The sequence below is a fragment of the Aspergillus luchuensis genome, chromosome 1, assembly GCF_016861625.1.
Source record: "Aspergillus luchuensis IFO 4308 DNA, chromosome 1, nearly complete sequence".
NCBI lineage: Eukaryota > Fungi > Ascomycota > Eurotiomycetes > Eurotiales > Aspergillaceae > Aspergillus > Aspergillus luchuensis.
This window is the reverse complement of record NC_054849.1, coordinates 4886456-4906027: the sequence shown is the minus strand read 5'-3', so window position 1 is coordinate 4906027 and position 19572 is coordinate 4886456. Positions and strand designations below refer to the sequence as shown.

Genomic DNA, 19572 nt, shown 5'->3' with positions numbered 1-19572 from the left:
CGAAGACCATAGAAAGAGTCCCGCTAACAAACACAACCCTTGCAGGATGAACCGTCGTAAGGCTGACTTCAAGTTCGTCTACAAATACCTGGAGGATGAATTGTAATCGAATGATGCACAAACATGAGAGGTCTCTGTACATGGCTGGGTTCGATGAAGATAAGTGGAAAAGTGCCTCGGTCGGTTGGGTTTGGCTTTATTAGCAAGGATGCACGGAAATATGGGAGTTAAGTTTAATCAATGTGTCTATGCAATTGGTGATTGTGTTGCCATCTGTTTAACGATCTGTTGTTTCATCCAAGTCTTCGGAGGGGGGAGCATGCAGGGACGAGTCTACGAGACATGGGAGTTCTGTGCTGTTCTTACATGGTGGCTTATGGGATGCAACCATGACTTTAGGTAGTGATGCTTGTTGTTACCGTACATTGACCATTTGAGATGGAATAATCGAGTCCATAGTACTTGACTAAACTTGTCTGTTGATCGGTAAAATCGGCAAGGGAATCCCTGTCAAGAGCGGTGCTTGCAGAAAACGCCCAGAAAGATAGTTAGACTAACTACCCCCGTACTCAGGGATACCTAGAGAAAGAAGATAGGAACAAGCACTAAGTTCCCCTAGACGGGTGGGATGATAATGATGTGGCTGGACGATGATTAACACATCCAACCAATAGTGAAGCCAAGGAAAAAGGAAAACACGAAATAGATCGGAATTTGTGTAGTACAAAAGTACCAACTTAATAACTCATTTTTCCCCTTGAAGTAAGTCTCTACTTAGTGCGATAAACACTAAAGGGCTAAACAAAACCTCGGTAGCGACCAATCGATCACCTCTCCGTTTAGCTCTTCTTTTTCCCCGTGACGCACTTGGACAGAGTTAGTACGGAATAATGTCCTCCGTCCGAGGCTCTCTGTGGATTGCCCGACAACTGGATGAATTGTCGCGATCCACATGGCACAAAGTTGTAGGAAGAATACTACTACTAGTGGTGTTGGCATCTTCACCAAGTGGTGAGAGAGTGGGTTATGGCATTGTCTGACCGCCTGCTGTAATTGGAAGGTTATGGTAGTGCTATTCTTGGCGGCCCAGCCTCCGCGACAAATTACTTTTGCCGGTCTCAGAATTGCTTCGGTTTACATTTCAGTGCTCTGCTATGGTTTCACCATGTTCTCAATAAACTTGATTAAGTAGATTAATTCAAGTGCACGGTGAATATTTGTGGAGTATCTCTAAATTATGATGTGGTGTAGTAGTAGTTGAAGCCAGACCTCAGGCAGCATTCGTCGCATTCGTAGCAGGCGGTGAATAGGAGGAAACCCCAAGCTAAGCCACTTGCGGGTGTTGTGATTGTCAGTCAGTGTACAAGAATAGATTGTCCCATCGCGATGGTGAAGCAAATGAGAGATTATCAGGAGAATATCGCGCAGTCGCCTCACTTGTTCAAACCTTCTGACATATTAATCACTCACGGGAAGGATTGAAGCAACTCTTTAGTACCGATGTGAGGCATTTTACACTTGCATTGATGAGCTTCAATCCTGCTCGCTATCTAGGTACTAACCTAGCCCGGGGAAGTGGTCATCATCATCATCAACCTTCACCCCGGTCGCAAGGGGGGGCTGTGCGATACTATCATTCCCCATCCCCAAGGTTGTCGTCGTCATAGGGAGCCAGAGTGTACCAGTCCCTGCTGTTTTCCCCAGACAGACGCTGCTTGGCACCAACCACAAGGCTGTGGAATCGCGCACTTGGCGGGTGGAAAATGTGTGGGAGAAGCGGTTGACGAAACGCCCGGAAAGCCCGTGCCGATTTGCTCCATCTCCTCGGTCGGTCGGGAGAAATAGCGAAATTTCCGTCCAGCAGGAACAGGCTGCACAGTGCACCCATCACCAGGGTCAAAAATCATCCACTCAGGTTGATGGGAATTCAAGCAAGGAGTGACACTCCCGTCAGATCTGCCTTTTCTTCCTTCCCCAGAGCCCCAAAGTTATTCATTCACAAGGTTCTCGTGACAAGACTCGTGGTTCGTTCGTACTTTTTTTTGCTTTGGTGGAGGAGCCGCTCTCTCCGCGACCGTGGATTGCAAGCGATCAATCATAACAATCAATTGCAAAGCTAGAAAAGAGGATCAGATCTTCTTACTGTTACTACATTTATCATCGGAGCCTTCCGATGAACGGTCCGCGTGCCTTTCATTTAACGAATGGCCATGTCGGACCACAACAAGGCGAACAAACGGACGAATTCCCGACTAGGGAAGGGGAAAAGGACCAAAAAAAAAAAAAGCACATCCACATCGGTCAGTCATCATCATCATCATCGTCAGTAGTCCGTCCCAGAAAACCTTTCTAGTCCAAAGCCAGCCAGTTCCAGCACGGCCGACGGGCTCCACCGACTCTTTGTTGTTGTGGGGGATCGCACCCTATGACGATATTGCGGTCTCGCTGTCGTGTCACCGCAGACCCTCGTTCCGGTCCTTTTCCTTCTTCAGCAGGCCACACAGCGAGTCCGTCTTCCTTGTCTGGCTCGTCTGGCTCCTCTCTCGGCCCGGAGTGGACACCATCGCTGGTTATTTTCCGTCCCAAGACTCGACCTCTGCCAATCACAGCCATGGAAGGCCTCTGGAAGCCTGGAAGAAGTTTCGAATGCTTCTTCGGCGTTTCTAGCGTCAGCACTAGCCAGGATTGCTTCACTTTCGTGGCTCACCCTCGCCAATGAGCGCTCAGAGCCGGGGGGGCTGTGTGTTGGCTGCGATTCCTCCTGCATTCCCGACCTCCCCCATCCAATCTGCGCGGACTCCTAGTGGAAGATCATAGGAGCGGGCTCACCTGATGATGTCGCCGTGGGTGCGTTCGTGTTGCTTAGCACCGTCTGGCTCTGGCGGTTTTGGGCTCATGGGTGGAGACCACCGTCCTGGCCTAATGCAAGTGCGACGTATTCCGTAGGTCGACCTGGATCAAAGAATTGAAGAAAAATGTGGTTATAAAAACCCGGGGCCCAGTCACGATGGCCAGGCAAGTCTTCCATTTTTCTTCCAGAACAATTCGGCCATTGAGCTGCTGGTCCTGTCCCTCCTACCAATTGATTCTTCCCCATCCTACACTCCATCATGTTTGCCTCCACTGCAATGGTATGTTTTCCCCGATCATCAGGGTCTCGATCCGTCTCCACTCTTCCCTCCTCCTCTCACCTCTCTCGTTCGCTCCCTCGCGCGTTACTCCCCAACTGACCTTCCCGCCGCAGCACCACAACATTCCATCATGCCCTCCTCTCGAACAAAGATCCTATTCGGAAAGCAGTGATGACTCCATGCAATCGGCTTTCGGATATTTCGATAACACCATGTACACCATGGCGGCGACCGATCTGCCCATGACCCAACCTTCCTTCGAACCATCCTCCTACGACTCCACCTCCTTCACATCATCCGTCAATTCCTCCCCTTTCAACGCCTACTACAACTTCACTCCTTCTCTCATGTACTCGCCGGAAACATACACTTTCCTTCAAACACAAACACCTCCGGTGCCTGTACCGGGCGGGGAATGGGTTGCACCGCAATCGACCACTCCCAACACTGAGGTCGTATACTCTCCGGAAGAGACTTGCGACGCATTAGACAACTCTAGGTATGGTTTCCGCCCTAACAGAAAAATTTTCCGACCGTAAACTAATAGACCTGGCCAGACCCGTCAAACCCTTTTCGTGCCGCGACTGCGGCAAGGCGTTCACACGTCCCGCCGACCTGAAACGGCATCACGCCAGCGTCCACAACCCCGTGTTTCAGGACTGCCCAGTACAAGAATGTCTGCGCAAGGATGGCAATGGGTTTCCGCGTCGCGACCATCTGATTGAACACCTGCGCTCGTTTCACCACTGGGACGTCCCTAAGCGTCGGACGACCAAGCGGTCGCGAACCGATTAGTGTCATGATGCTTTTTACTCTGCCTTATACCCTTTGCGTCATGATGCTGTTGAATATACCCTTCTGTTTGTTGCCGGGTGATCACCCTTGGCACTTTACGTCCGTCTATGTCCGCTATGCTTCTCATGTCTATGCTTATGCTTATGCTTCTTCATGTTGTCGATGACCCACGGACGGTATGGCGTTCCGGACCTCATTCTATCTATTTTCCTTTTTGGCATATACCATTTCATTTGGTTTTCTTATACACATAGACATTGTGTACCAGTCACAAGTTTATTAATACATTACCTTCAACATGTCACAAGATGCAACATCTGTCTTCTCGGGAGGAACATACTGGTTTCAGCGACGGCAATGTGAACGAAGCCAGTGTAATTTTCGCCACGCCTGCGCTGCAGGTAATCGCATCGGGTAGTGGAACAGTAAGAGATAACTAACTTCCAACATATCGGCATGTAACTGTCCTTATACCGCCGTAGAATCCCCACCTCAGCCTGTGGCACACTGACACTCCCCTAGCGACGATGGATGAAACGCATATCCCGTCTTTCAATCCACCGAAATAGTGAACCGACAATTGTGATCCTACAGCTATGCTAATTGAGCCTGGTGCTATTTTTATTATGACTACCGGGGTGACACCAGAAGCAACGTTTGTACGCCATCGCGGTAAGTCTGGGCTGGGCCTAACGGCAGTGCATCGCATCAGATTCCATCCCGCTGCCATCCCGGTGAATGCTACAATTCCATCATATTCAAACGCATAAAGAATCATGAATGTGACGAACCATAGAATGGCTAGATTTCTCCAACCATGGAAGCATGCCGTGCCACACCAGTCAGGAATGGAGACAGTCATGTGCACGGAACCACCCGATTCGTCAATTCGAGCACAATGTTGCGGAGTCAAGTTCCAGACCCCTCTCTCGCTTCTGCAGTTCTGCATATAAAGAACAACGTTCTACGGTAACATCAAACGGTTGTGCCACCATCTACTTTGCTTCCATCTAGTACTACTACCTACCCACCAAAACCTCAACCCACTTTGTCCTTGTTGAGTGATCAGTTACAGTAAGTATAAAAATAGCCATCCACAATACAAAGGAAGATCAAGCTAACCCAACACAAACAGTATCTTGTACCCCTTTATCGCTGAACTTAATTCCCTATTGAGTGAAGTTTCGGACACAAAACAAAGCAGAGCGGGTACCTCATCCATAGTTATCTCATCTCATCTCATCATCTCATTTACTACTAGTACTACCCAACATCATTATCCGATAAAGATCACAAACAAACGGGGAAAGGACAAAGAAAGTTATCTCATCCCACACCAACACAACATATTCTGTGCTCCGTACCTTATTTATCCTGCAACGGTCGAACATCAAACAAACAAAGAAACCATCATCACTATCCTTGCCCCTGTCTACTACTATCTAAATATAACATCCTCACACAAACAACGGCAGTCATCACCATCCAATCATACATCCAGGCGAAATACTACATACCAACAGAGCACTGGGCCTGTAACCATGGCTTTACCTCAAACGCAACACCAACCACAAGAACAACAACAGAAGGCTATTACACAACCAACCCCGCAACCAACAACCACAGACATCAAAACAAAAATGATCAAGAAAATAACCACACATCCCACCCTCCCCTCTCACCGCCGTAAAATCTACCTTGCTTTGCTATCCGTCCCCGCAGGCCGCTGGACTACCTATGCTGCACTTGCCAAGCATATTGGTACTAGTCCTCGAGCAGTTGGGGCCGCGATGCGTCTGAACCCCTTTGCACCGGAGGTACCCTGTCATCGGGTGTTGGGAGGTAACGGGAAGCTGCTGGTGGGGTACAGCGGTGCTGAGGGGTCAGGAGGGGCAAAGAAGAAAGCGAAGGATGGGGTCGGCATGAAGAAGAGAATGTTGGAGGAGGAAGGGGTTGAGTTTACTACGGAGGGGATGGCGAGGGGGTTGTGCTTCGAGGAGTTTGGAATGGGTTCGTTTGCTGTCAGTAAAGTGATATGAAGTATGATTACTCTCATGGGATGGTTCCTCTGTAGGTAGTATGGAGGTCTGTACATTGTGGGAGAATGTGTAGGATAGCAATGCTTGTATCTAATTGGTCTAGAATGAAACTGACAAGCTCACGAAAATCTAATCAAATGGCACAAAATTCTTTCAGTTGGATAGTCTGCCAGACTTCTAAATCTAATCGAAATCTCACCAGTTCTGCTAGAAACCATACGGGATGTGTCCTGACACCTTACCAAACTTCCTCTGGTATGAAGCAAACAAACGCAGACGATCCAGAGAAGAAAAGAAGCCTTCAATGTATAGATGATGGAATGCAATACTTTTCAAGTAGTTGGCAAATAGTGGGAATGTACTAAATAATGCTATATATAGTTTGCAAAAAATCCATTTGATAGACAGTGAGGACACTATCAATTTCCACTAGATACTAAACTACTTACTACTGATTGCTACGGTAAAGAATCGTCATTGTCACATGACTACATGTTCCCTCCTATTCTGGATGATTAGACCATCTAGTATAGCTTCGAGGACCCCTCTTCCTCCGCTACCTCTACAATACCATCAATCATCATACAGTCGCTTCAAGTAGCTGCTACAGTCATATGGATTGAACTAGTCAGTACCGTCCAGTCACCAACCCCCCCCCCACCTAAAAAAATAGAATGATAGCAAGGGGCCAAGGTCGTTCTAAGAATCGCTCTCTGACTTAATATAACAGGTTCCTATGGGTGTCGCTGCAACTCGAATGAATCAGTGATACCTGGAAAGTATTTATGAAGCTCTAAAATCTCTACCTGCAACGCTTGGTCGATCCTACGCCGCCATTCATTGCCGAATTGAGTCAATGAAGGTAACTGCCAGAGAAGTGGCTAGATTTACGTTTTACTGGCTTCTGGGTGCGAAACGAATGCTCCCTATCCCAGATTTTCTTATCGCCGTAGCACGTTCGGCAAGGTGCTTGTCGACTCTGCAATCGGGGACCATCATTGATTACTGCTGTGGCTTGGTGATAGATAACGAAACAAATACGTTCAGGCTCGCTCATCCGACGGTTCGAGAGTAATTATCATCAGATCAGCCTGTACCCAAATCGTAGCAGCTGACACAATCTACAGATATCTCGAATCCGCTGAGATCTATCGCGATAAAGAAGCGTGCTATAGCATGGCCCTGAGGTGCCTGGGTGCATATCTGGGCGAAGATTGTGGTGAAAATGGATTCCTCAAATACGCTACAAACTATTGGCCATCTCATGTGGAGGACCTTGGGTGTGCACCCCAAAGAGCCTAAGTTGTTACTCGTCTCACAGACTTCTTTACAAAAGAAGAGCACTTTGATGACTGGCTGGACAATTTCGAGCTATAGCAGAGAGAAGGCAGTTCTAGGTAGAAATCTACAATTGAAAGAAAGCTTGATGCCTCAATAAGCACTCCACGAACACCGCTATTTTTTATCTGCCGCTTTGGATTCGTGGAAATGCTTGAGAATAACAATAATGTTGAGGATTTGGATGTGAACCAGACAAACAAAGATGGAAGCTCTGGGCTATTCCTGGCAGCTCGTGGTGGCCACATCATGGTTGTTCAGAAGCTCCTAGACTTGGGAGCCAATATAGACGCACCGGGGTTTCAGTACGAGAATGCACTTCGAGCGGCGTGTTTTTGGGGGTTGACGGAAATAGTGCAGCTTCTGATCCATCATGGCACCTCTTCCTCTGTGCCCAGAAGGGGGGAATATTACAGTCCCTGCAGGCGGCTTTGGCGAGTGATGACAATGCAGTTGCAGAACTCCTGCTTGATGCTGGGGTCAAGCTTACTACACAGCAGCAATTCGATGATGCCATACAGACCGCAGCTTTCAAAGGGAATATTCCAAATTTCCAGCGGCTTATGGCAGGGGATGTTGGAGACTTTGCTCCAGACATCAGGCCTGATCCCCTTCAAATAGCCCTCGCGGGAGGCAAGATGAGGAGAGCAAAGCTGCTATTGCAAAGCTGCACCGACACAAACGAGGAAAAAGGTTTCTTTAGCAATGCGCTCGCGGCTGCTATTGCAAGTGAGAAGCTGTCAATAGTACAGCTAGTTCTTGATGCTGGAGCTAATATCAAGCTTCGAGGACGATACGGCTTTTCTCTTCGCGCAGCTGTCATAATCAACAATTTTGAAATCACTAAATGTCTGCTTGAGAAGGGTACAGATCCAAACGAAGAAGATCATGAGCTGGGAGATGCCCTTCAGGCTGCTGCAAGCCGCGGCAACATAGAGAGATAATGTCGCTCCTTCTTGCTTACAAAGCTGATGTTCAAGGGTACGGAGGTCATTTCGGTGATACACTGCAAGCTGCTGCTTTTGGAGGTCATGAAAAGGCTGTGGACGTACTTATTCATCATGGAGCTAACAATTTCTGGGAACAGTCTCGTGGGAGATACCACAGTGCTCTGGGAGCTGCGTTGTACGCTGGGCATCAGAGCATAGTGCAAATGCTTCTTGAAGCAGGTGCAAAACTGAATCCGCCAAAACTTCAGTTTGCAGATTGCTTAGTACGAAAAGTGTCGAGGGCGCGAGATTACTAGCAAAGCAACGAAACAATAGAAAAGCAAGCAAACGAACGCGAAATTGTAGTAAAAGTGTGAGTTGAATTAGTAGCTATCTAGGTATTCTAGTATAATAAAAGTAAGAGATTATTTGTGGGCGGCCTGAGCACCAGACATATAATTATACTTAGAGTGGTTGACGGCCAGGGTAGGGTAGGTTAAGGGACAAATTTCTACCTGCCGAACGGTTAACAGTTAGATGTAAGATTTTCTTATATCTAACCGCGGAGCAGCTAAAAATGGTATAATTAATTATCTAAATTATTTTTAATACCAAGATCTATCTGAGTTTATCTTGCGGATATAAGCTATCTTTATTATTATTAAATGAATCTATCATTTTTAATAGCTGATTCCATACCTAGTTAACAGGCTTTCTACCCTGACAAGTAGATCCTATTACAAAGATTCTGAATTGCTTGGCTAGTTTACCTGGAGATTATTTTATTTCTGGTCTAAATAAAACCATAGAATATGTTTCAGGAGAAAGTTTATAAGAGTAACTATGATTTACACTGGTTTCTGTTCCAAAATATCTCATCTTGGTGGTATAGTGGTTGGTTGAAGATGGTAAGATTTTTGACGCGCGTTGCGCGGGAGCGAGATGTCCTGAGACTTTTGAGCTATATTGTAAAGACCCAAGAAAGAGAGAATAGCCGCCGAGAAACGAGGAGATTTGTACAGTGTAGCAATTTGAACACCATGTCCCGTTGCTTGTGGTGGAGGATTCCCTATATCAGTAGTTGCTTATATGGGTGCTTTACTGTATGACAGGTCATGTCAATGACTTTGAATACATATTTCTATAATAAATTAAAAATATTAGCGATAATAGAAAGAAAAAGATGACAGAGCTCTAAAAAAAAAAAAAAATTAATTATAAATCGTCAGCGACAGGATTCGAACCTGTGCACGCGAACGTATCAGATTTCGAATCTGACGCCTTAACCACTCGGCCACACTGACTAGCACGCTTGGAAAGCTGTACAATTTATCATATATAATGTTGAGGTGCGAGATTACTAGCAAAGCAAAGCAACGAAGCAACGAAAACGAACGCGAATTGCAGCAAAAGAGTGTCTTGAATTGTAGCTATCTAGGTGATCTAGCGGTCAAGATAAGGGGTCGTTCGTGGGCGGTCTGAGCGCCAGGCACGTGACTGCGCCTACTCCGGCAGATGCCTCAACATATAATAGCTATGTAGTAATGTGTTTTATAGTTAATCTGGAACAGAGCACGGATCTCGAAACAACATCCCTGGATCAAGGTTTTGGCTACAATCTGTTGTATTAAGCCATTCCATTTCATAGGAATATAGCTCCTCTTTCATTTGACAAGTGACACATATGGAAAGTTGATGCCATCTATCATATATTGAATGTTTGAGTGCGTATGTGTTCTGAATCACGGTAGGTGACTACAGTATGTTGAGACATTTGTTGCTCCGTCAGCTTGAGTACTAGCCAGTGATATATGTCTCTCTCTGGCCTACTTGGTAAGATGGTGTCTTTACACTAGTTTATGCTATTCATTTAGCTTGGGCTAGTATTGTAGTCCAAAACATCCAGATGTAAGCAGGGGAGCACTTGAGTGTGGTGCTCACAACGTCTCACAAACCTACACGGTGCCTTACCAGGTGACCCCTATAGTTCAGTTACCTTAGGCTCACCAGAAGCCTCTGCTGATTATCTAAACTTGCACGCACCCCCCACCGAGACAAGTTATTCATTCTTCCATCACCCCTTTTCGTTGTTGTTATTGTTCACAACAGCCCTCGAAAATGCCTCTCCATACACCATATTGCAGCAGATGCGGCTATGAAGGCCATTGGCGCCATGAATGCCATCAGTTCTGTCAGTATTGCCACCATCCCCTGACTCCTAAGCATAGCTGCCCCCAAGCCCCCAATGCTGCACCGATCTGCAAAGGCTGCGGGCGAGTAGGCCACCGGAAAAACACTTGCACGGAGTTCGGACCCGAGTGCTACCGGTGCCACAAGAAGGGCCACAAGATGAGTAACTGCCCTTCGAGATCGAATAAGGACTCTACTGCTATTGCACCCGTTGCTGCAGTTGGGAACGATGTTGGCCTTGGCCTTGAACTTTCCCCACCTATCGTCGAGGTAACGACTGCACCACTATTACCACTAAAACAAAGATTGGATGCACCGGGCTGACAGCGTGTTGAAGATAGCGTTCCCAGACCTGAGATATACTATCACTGCGCTGGTCAAATTCTTGCTATCGGGAAACTCTACGGATATCAAGGTTGACTGCTTACCATATAAAACAGTGATCAAGCATGTAGGAGGCCCCGAGATATTCGTTGGGATGGTATACGACACTATCGACCCACTAGCCAAGTCTCTCCAGGGCAAGATCATCGATATTGAGAAGTAAGCGCCGTGTCTCCCTCGACTTAGAGATTCCGTCTCACTGAAAACATTCAGACTTGACGATATCCGCCAAAAGCAAGCCACAGGCCTAGATATTTGGCATTGCTCCAATGGGGGTTACCTGGACTATATAAGAGACACCCGCAGCCCTTTGTACTGGCGTGCATATGTTGGCCAATCAGAAAACCTCCATCGGCGGATTTCCCAGCATACGAATGCTATTCGCAAGGGTTCTGTAAACAACCTACATTATTATATCATAAAAGAAGGGGCAGGTTATCGTTACGCCAACTTCATTCGACTGTGGACAATTCCGTTCCCTGGAAGCACCGATCGCGTAACTAGAAGTGTTTTTAATAATGTTCTAGAGAAGGTCATGTGTCTCGCTTTTCAGTCTCTGCCTGCTCGGACGCTGGAGCAGGTTTTTGGCCCGCCTGAGAATGGAAAGTACTCCGGCATTGGATTAAATGTTGTTTCGCCTCTTTTTCAAGGCAGGGAGCTGGGATATACTGTTCGTGATCAGGCTGTGTGCTTACTGGAAGAGTCACCCGATCCGGAAATCAAGAAATGGCCAAGCTTCCGAAGGAGTTTAAAGGCTCAGCGGGACCAAGATAGCCAGCAGTCCCAGAAGAGCGTTAAATCGTCGTTCTGGAACAGCATGACCCCATTCGATCATCTTGCAGCATTATGGGACGCCATAGAAACAAATACTGAGCTGGAAAACCCCCACTTGCCGCAACCTGAGGATAGTATATGGAGAAAACAGGAAGAGGAGCCCATAGATCTCAGCTCTTGGTTCGAATCGGTATCAGCTATCATATTGCAGCAGGGCAATTTGACACAGGCTGACCTTGAAAGTCCTTTTGGCAGCACTCGAGCCCCGATCGGTATCATCCTAGATCATGCACCGTCGTGTGCATATGGGGATGGCCGGCCTAATCTTCCATGGGGGTTGCATGAGAGCGGCTTCACCGAAACAAACTCGTTGATCTGGTCCTTCAATCTCCAGAAATTTACATACATCTCCGGTACATTTCAGGCAGCCCCACTTCATATTGCTGATGAACATATGCTCTCTGCACACACCTGGCGGCTCATCTGTGGAAGCCAGATGCGGGTGATCTTGCTATGTGGCCATAATTCGGAGAAAATAGCAGTGCCGGCCAATATACGCCTCAGGAGTTTTATTCTGAAACTACATGATTTTGAGTATCAAGTATGGCTTGATATCGAAGAGTCTAGGATTAACCGAACTTTTATTCGCTCGCCTGCTCCTCTCGGCGGCCTTTGGGCTACCAAAGCCAGAGAGGCATGTCAGTTAGGGACATTATTTCGATTTGTTTCCGATATAACCGGCACTAAGCTTAGACAGGGCTTTTATGAGTCAGCTGTTTCGCTTGCTCTGATAATTCGGAACTGGGACGATGAAAACAATAAAAAAATTGAGAAAATAGCCCCGGCAAATCTCGAGCCCCTCCTGCAAGCTTGGTTGGCAAAGAATGGTTTCGAAACTGAGGAGCAGATTCGTCGACTTGAACAGTCTGCTGGGGGCTCTTTGCGCTACGGTCTTCTCGTCCTTAGCCTTGTTGTTCCCAGACAAGTAAGGTCAACTGGTGTACGCCGAATCCCTGATTCAAAAGTCAAGCGACGTGGCACTATAGACAGAAAAATCCTAAGCGCAGTCAAATCACTTTATCTAGAACTTCATCCCGGGAGCTCAACACCGGAAGAGTACAAAGTGACTGGTGAGTACAATGCGGCTGATGAGCATGCCATCCATGAAGCAGCTATGTGTGGAGTTATGCTGGATGATGAAGATTCAGACCGAGAATATACTGAAATTCCGGAACCAAAGCTAGCTGCAAACACGCGAATTGGCAATTTCAAGAACCGGTTGTGTCTGGCCTTGGGCTGCTGGTATCAAGGCCGTGAGCGAGCTCCAGGCCATTATAGTGTGGACATCCAGCATACCAAGATCTACATAAACGCGACCAGGGAGAACCACAAGGGAGGATTCTGGGTCAAGGCTGAACTTTCCCCACCTGGTGTTAGAAACCCCAATGTCTGGGCGCAAGATATCAGGGATGGGGACCCCGGAGCTCGACTGGCATTCCGCATTTCAATAAAGGAATCTGATGGTCAAGAGACCTTTGTCCAATATGCAAGCCATAAAAGCTGGCAGTCGTGCTGCAAAGCAAATACACTTGTGGATGAGCTTAATGGTGACCAGCTTCTTGAGATATATACTCGTCCTCGGCGCTTCATCGACATTGATCACCGAAATACCAGGATACTTGCAGCTTACCCGGCATTGAAGAGTTTTATTGGGGGTGCATTTACAGATGACAATGGAGTGGTAATGTCCCGTAAGCGAAAGGATATCTAAGAAACCAGAATCGGATAAAGGTATAGAAGTACAAGACCAATAAAATTTTCAATGTACTATCCAACTGTGAGATCCTGATTAAACGACTCTGCTCCTTCAATGGCTAGTACTGCCATTACTAATGCCAGATATATTTCAGTCAAAGACCTGGAGGACTTTTACTGGTATAGAGGCAGGTAGTAATAAGTAGTATTGTAGGTGTTGCTAGACCTAGACGTACTACCAGTAGGACCATCAGAAGGATTATATATACAATTAGTACCTACTATATTTAGTATATCTCTCAGCTATTGGCCTACCGACAGCAGGTGGGCCGCCCAAAGAGGAGAAAGATATTCTTATGATGATAGTTAGCATGGCAGCATAATGGATGATGGAACTCCGAGGCTACGCTTAGCTATACAGACGCAAATGAAGGTCAACATAGCATATTAGTCAGTGTGGCCGAGTGGTTAAGGCGTCAGATTCGAAATCTGATACGTTCGCGTGCACAGGTTCGAATCCTGTCGCTGACGATGTACAATTAATTCTTTTTTAGCTCTGTTATCTTTTTCTTCCTATCATTATCAATACTACCCTACTAACTACTACTAGGGGATACAGCTGCGAGGGGGTCAGAAATTAGTGCGAGAGTATCAGACCGGAGCTGGAAAAACAGCTCGGACAGTTTCAGAGAAATCCTGACTCTGACTGAGACTATACATGTGATTTGATAGCATTTCTGATACTGAATCATGTCTGCACGTGATTAATAAGATTATTAAAAAAATAAAATAAAAATCTTGAAAAAGCCCTGATATCCTAAATACCCTAATAATCCCTAAAAGAAAACCCTAAAAATACTAAAAGTGTAGATATATTGATATAATAACTGATTTAGTTTAGAAAAGCTGGGACGGAGTCAGAAAAACCCAGTCTGATACTGAGTCTATTATTTCTGACCCCCTCGCAACTGAGACCCTCTACTACTACTACTACTATTGTCATACTACTACTATGATTAGTCAGTGTGGCCGAGTGGTTAAGGCGTCAGATTCGAAATCTGATACGTTCGCGTGCACAGGTTCGAATCCTGTCGCTGACGATTTATAATCTAATGTTTTTGGCTCTGTTCTTTCTTTCTTTCTATCATTATCTTTACTACTACCACTACTACCACTACTACCATTATTCTTATTTCTCAATATTATCTGAAATATTCATCTTCATGCCAATTCAGTTCAAAATCTCCTTTATATTCGATAGTATCACCTGCTTTCACGTCACTGAGTCAAAGTAAGGAGACGCCCTGAAGCGATCCGGAATTATCAATACCTCAAAGAATGATAGATATGGCGGGTTGTCTTTCAGGCTTCGATAGATACATGGGTAGTTCAAGAGGGTCTAGAATTCGCAAATTCATTGGGCATAAACTAGATATAAATAAGTAAGATAAACAGAGATTAATCTAAGAATACCTTACCCAAGCTAAGACCTAAAAAGGATAACACATATTCCAGAATAAGTCAGCGGTGGTTATGCATCCCAACATGGTGAATTATGCAAAAACTTCGTCTTGGCGGATGAGCGAGGGCCCATTGAGGGTGAACATCAAGAGGTTCTATTGATGATGGAAGGCCTTGAGGGTCGATGCTCACCGGTTTCGAAGTTCTGCCGAGGTCTAGCAGTGCAGCCGTACGTTCTAGGCTGTAAAGGACACTGAAATCGCCAACATTCTATCTTCGTATGCGTCATTTCTTTATAAAGAGTGGAGATACTCTATTATACAGATCCATAACCAGGAGTGGAAAGAGCCGCTAGCATTCTGAGGCGCCGCGTACTTATACGTGCGCTCCAAAGTATGCCTTGAAACCGTCGTAACACCCAAGGAACAAACCACCTCCCAGACCAGCTGCGAGGCACGTCAAGGCCCCGCCTCGGAAAAGACCTCGTATGCCATCCTTCGCTAATATGCGTCTTGTAACAGCCATCGCATTTCCGGACGATACCCGCTGTACCTTCACTGACACAGGTGTAGCGAGGAGATCTGCCCTTGAAGGCAGTCGAGAGTGGGTGGGCATACCCACCGCAAGCCTCAAGTGCGTTTTCACTACATCAACCGGGATGAATAGCAGAGAAACCGCTGCGCTAGCCAGTGCACCGCTGTAAAGCCCTCGCTTGAAATAAGTCCTAACCTCACTGCAATTCTGCGGGACCTCAAACCAACCCGTCTTGAGATACTCATACAGCAAGAAGGTCAGACTCGTCCCGGGGAGATGGCTAGCAGCTAGCATCGTATACCCGGCCCAGAGCTTGGCCGGATGCCGGGAAAAATGCCTGACAGTCGACAGTAGTGGCGAACGACTATGGCTGGATTGAGCTTGCACGACCTGGGCATTCTGCGTCAGGACTTCGGCGGGGTTAGTGATGGCGCAGGCCACCAAATCAGCTACCGCGCTGCTGATCGCGTACGTGGCTAGCTCGTCGGATTTTGACGATTGCGTGCCTTCGCTCGGTTGAAGTGTTGATTTCATAGTCTCGTAGATTGTGAAAAATGCGAGTGATGCAGGGATGTTCGTGATAAGAGTTGGGCCGAATCCTTGATACAACCCTCGGTACAGTGCTGGGTTGATACCGCCGTTGACATGCTGATATGTCGTCGCGTAGCTAGGTGATTGTAATCGAGTAATGAGCGTGGCGATTGGGTGGGTGAGTAGCTCAACTCCAATTGCGCTGATGCCTGCTGCCTGAATGGGATTAGTAGCAGTGGAAGGCCATCATTATATCGGGCACGTACAATTGAGACGTCCTTGTTATTGACATCGGCAGACATATTACTGATGAAGGGCACTCATTGCCTGATAAACATCCGCTGTTACAGTGAAAGGCAAAGTGAAGGACTCCATAGTCGTCATGGATTAGAAAAAGGGAGTTGGTATAGAAGTGATCGGGAGCCGATGGCACAAAAATGGGGCCCGCGGATCCCGTGCAGAACTACGTGAAGCTCCAAACTCGACTGGAGCTACATCAAGCTGGGTACAACCCGATGGGTTAGTTTCCGCCTAGACCCAGAGCTTCAACAACATCGAGAGCCTGTCAAAGTTTCCCCCCTTAATCTTGCTGCCTTAAAGGGACACAAAACCGCTGTATCATGTCTGCTTGACAGCGGAGCTCACCTTCATATTCAACGCCCCTTACGTCCGACGCGGACGGACAGAAATTACGGTGTTACGATATTTGAGATGATTCCCTTGCAAGCCGCGTGTTACAATGGTCATGCACATATAGCCAAGAGGCTCTTTATTTAAGATCCATGGGGCTACATTGAGCATCACACGTTCACGAGTGCGCTACAGATTAGCCTTGATCGCAGCTGGCATAAGGTCGCGAGCACTCTACTTTCGGAGGCAATCCATGCGGGATATAGCGCTGAAAACTTCAGTGAAGTATTCCGTTATCCATGCTCATTAGGGTACAAATGCTTTACTGTGCAGATGCTAGAGCATTTCACGGTGATCAATTGGCCGGATGGAATACTCGTGGCCGCTGAATACGGAAGAGCTGGCGCTGTTGATGTCTTGCTGTCATGGGGAGCTGATGTGGCAGCTCGCAACAGATGCGGCGAATCAGCAATAAACCTTGCTGTCAATCAAATGAAGATGCAAGGTGATGACATAACTGATAAAAAGTTTAGTTCTGGTCCTTATTTTGGATCGGGTGAGGATACGCCAGACTACATGCGTACATTGGCCGCCTTGATCAATGCTGGGCATGCGTTAGATAACTTCTCTTCCATCAATATGTCTTACTTGGTCCGATGCACTCTCAGGACAGGACGACTAGACATCCTGACGGCGCTAGAGAGCTCTATTTTTTTTCAATATTCAAAGAGCCAGGTACATATTCTGAAGCACTCATGTTGGTCACGTCTAGGCGCCGAGCAGAAATGCTTCGTTATCTCTTGCCAATACGAGCCACAATCCGACCTGAAGCGCTTTTTGTTCAGCCGCTTGAAAATAAGGCCGAAGAACAGTTGACTTTCAGGGGACCATCTAAACGCAAGTTCAAAGCGTTGGATCAGATCGTTGATTACACCGATGTCCTTCTGGAACTCTCACAGCACGACACGCAAGTGGCTCGCCTGAACAAGGAGCCATTCAGGGAAGCAATGCAAAATGAGCATGTAGAATGCGTCCGAGTATTTATCGACTTGTTTACCAAGGACGATAGACACCGTGCAGCAATCTGCACTCACCTACTTTCGTTGACCTTGCCCCATGTTGAATTGCTTACATATTTTCTCAGCCAGGGTGCTGACCCAGATACACAGCATTTTGAAACTGGTGAGATTTTGTTGCACCGCGCTGCAGCCAGAGGGGATGAGAGTGCACTCAGGGCTATTTTATCTTCTGGCTCACAGGTTTCCCTGTAATCAGGCGAACAAGGAACAGCCTTGCACGCTGCTGTGGTGCAGGGCTTTCATGACGTAGCCGAAATTCTTCTTGAATCACATGCAGACGTCAACACACCATGCACCCTTCTTGGGACACCGTTGGCCGCAATCATGACACAGAGCTGGAAGGACTTTCGTGATATCTGCCACCGAAGATGTGCCAAGCTATTGCTGGAGTGGGGTGCAGATATTGATAGCTTTGATGAACGGCTGGGGACCCCAATGGAGGAAACTGTGAGGGGGCGGAGCTGTTGCTTGAGAGGGGAGCACTGGAGCCTGAAAATTATGATGTATCCCATTCGCAGGCTCGATTGGGAACTGGTCACCAAGGTGTCTGGAATGGTTCATATATGGCATCGGAGTTTCTACCCGTACCTAGCGACTTGGAAGAGATGGCCGAACCGGTACCATCTGGTATTGCACGTCTCCTGTGAATAATATAGATCATACTCTTTCTGTGACATACTTGGTCTTTTTCGAGCTTAAGAAACCAACGATTACTTCGATCAGATGAAAATAAGTTTCGGATAGTTATCCAATTGTCCATCCGTTAGAAGTACTGGTAAGAAGTAACATGATATCAGTACTCAGTCATGGTGGCTCCGTTAAGTACAATAGATGCTCAAAAGTCTCGGGACAACCCCCCAAATCACACCAAAACTCATCTATTTTAAATCTATATATCTCAACAAATTTATATGGTATAGTGGATTTTAAAATTAATAATATTATATTTAAATATTAAAAGATAAATACTCTACCAAAATTTTTTTTCTTATAATCTTTTATGTGAAACTGTACAGATTTAAATATAATTAAAATTAAAGAATTATATATTTTGTATAGGAACCCGTACAAAATTTTCTAGAAAAAAAATAGATTTCTATATCTATATTTTTAAAAAACCACGAAATGATCAATTTTAGGTTTTATAAAAAATAATATATATAAAAGATATTTAGAATTGATTAAAAAGTAATATAAAAATATAAAAAAATATTATATCATATAAATTTCTTAATATATTTGCGTCGAAAAAATAGTAAAGATTTTAATTTATTATAGATTATTTCGTGAATAATAAATATTATTTCTTATTTATTATATTTATATATAGAAATAATAATTATTTATATATACTCAGGATTAGAGACTTATATCTCATCTTTTGAGAGAGTTATTTGTGTTAGAAATTAAAGAAATTTTGAGTGTCCCGAGACTTTTGAGTATATAGTGTATGTAATGAATCGGGCGCTACACTACCCTCAGTTAAAACTATATACCTATACAACTCCCATATGTGTTGTTCGCAGTTTCCCTTGATATCCAACAACAAAACACAGTTACAATTGGAGCAACTATGCATCCCAAACAATTACCAGGTCTATGCTATGAATCAATTTAGAACGTAGTATAAGCTGCCTAGTTAGTTAACGTAACCCACGGTCAAGCGGCCCACCACAGTTAGGCGGCCCAGCTGTAATACCATATAAAAGACCCTTTTTAAACATAAGATATCTCAACTATTATAAGACTAGAAGACTCACTATTGCATTAATAGGTTATAAATTATATAAATAATCATCTAATACTTCTTAAAAATCTATATAAAACTAAATAGTATCTTATCATGTTACAAAATTGGTAATTTATCTGTAATTTTATATATATTAATATAATCTATATAAGAAAAATTTGAAAAATTTTGTTAAAATTGTATCTTATTCTTTATAATGTCTATTATCTATGTATGAAGTTAGAACTGATTAGATTCAGTATTAGTTAAGAT

The 19572-nt window shown here is 45.5% G+C and overlaps 7 protein-coding genes and 3 non-coding genes across 10 annotated transcripts; 8 read left to right on the top strand and 2 right to left on the bottom strand.

Moving 5' to 3' along the window:
- Positions 1–3007: 3007 nt before the first annotated feature.
- AKAW2_11645A (uncharacterized protein) lies at positions 3008–3926 on the top strand (the record flags this gene model as incomplete). The annotated part of the gene is made up of 2 exons (XM_041684152.1): positions 3008–3630; positions 3689–3926. The coding sequence occupies 2 exons, from the start codon at positions 3008–3010 to the stop codon at positions 3924–3926; spliced, it is 861 nt and encodes a 286-aa protein (XP_041538365.1).
- A 1541-nt stretch (positions 3927–5467) lies between these two features.
- MGT1 (MGMT family protein) lies at positions 5468–5965 on the top strand (the record flags this gene model as incomplete). Its single annotated transcript, XM_041684151.1, has 1 exon — positions 5468–5965. One exon carries the CDS (start codon positions 5468–5470, stop codon positions 5963–5965), a length of 498 nt encoding a protein of 165 aa, XP_041538364.1.
- An 856-nt stretch (positions 5966–6821) lies between these two features.
- On the top strand, positions 6822–7267 carry AKAW2_11643A (uncharacterized protein; the record flags this gene model as incomplete). Its single annotated transcript, XM_041684150.1, has 2 exons — positions 6822–7036; positions 7093–7267. 2 exons carry the CDS (start codon positions 6822–6824, stop codon positions 7265–7267), a joined length of 390 nt encoding a protein of 129 aa, XP_041538363.1.
- Positions 7268–7453: 186 nt separating this feature from the next.
- On the top strand, positions 7454–8247 carry AKAW2_11642A (ankyrin repeat domain-containing protein; the record flags this gene model as incomplete). The annotated part of the gene is made up of 2 exons (XM_041684149.1): positions 7454–7608; positions 7659–8247. The coding sequence occupies 2 exons, from the start codon at positions 7454–7456 to the stop codon at positions 8245–8247; spliced, it is 744 nt and encodes a 247-aa protein (XP_041538362.1).
- A 1208-nt stretch (positions 8248–9455) lies between these two features.
- Positions 9456–9536, bottom strand: AKAW2_t10036S. The gene has a single exon. It is a non-coding gene; the product is annotated as a tRNA-Ser (tRNA).
- An 814-nt stretch (positions 9537–10350) lies between these two features.
- On the top strand, positions 10351–13351 carry AKAW2_11641A (uncharacterized protein; the record flags this gene model as incomplete). The annotated part of the gene is made up of 3 exons (XM_041684148.1): positions 10351–10692; positions 10760–10965; positions 11020–13351. 3 exons carry the CDS (start codon positions 10351–10353, stop codon positions 13349–13351), a joined length of 2880 nt encoding a protein of 959 aa, XP_041538361.1.
- A 434-nt stretch (positions 13352–13785) lies between these two features.
- Positions 13786–13866, top strand: AKAW2_t10035A. Its single transcript has one exon. It is a non-coding gene; the product is annotated as a tRNA-Ser (tRNA).
- A 488-nt stretch (positions 13867–14354) lies between these two features.
- Positions 14355–14435, top strand: AKAW2_t10034A. The gene has a single exon. It is a non-coding gene; the product is annotated as a tRNA-Ser (tRNA).
- Positions 14436–15171: 736 nt separating this feature from the next.
- Positions 15172–16163, bottom strand: AKAW2_11640S (putative mitochondrial carrier protein (Pet8); the record flags this gene model as incomplete). Its single annotated transcript, XM_041684147.1, has 2 exons — positions 15172–16077; positions 16128–16163. The coding sequence occupies 2 exons, from the start codon at positions 16161–16163 to the stop codon at positions 15172–15174; spliced, it is 942 nt and encodes a 313-aa protein (XP_041538360.1).
- Positions 16164–17147: 984 nt separating this feature from the next.
- Positions 17148–17762, top strand: AKAW2_11639A (uncharacterized protein; the record flags this gene model as incomplete). Its single annotated transcript, XM_041684145.1, has 1 exon — positions 17148–17762. The coding sequence occupies one exon, from the start codon at positions 17148–17150 to the stop codon at positions 17760–17762; it is 615 nt and encodes a 204-aa protein (XP_041538359.1).
- Between the last annotated feature and the right edge of the window lie 1810 nt (positions 17763–19572).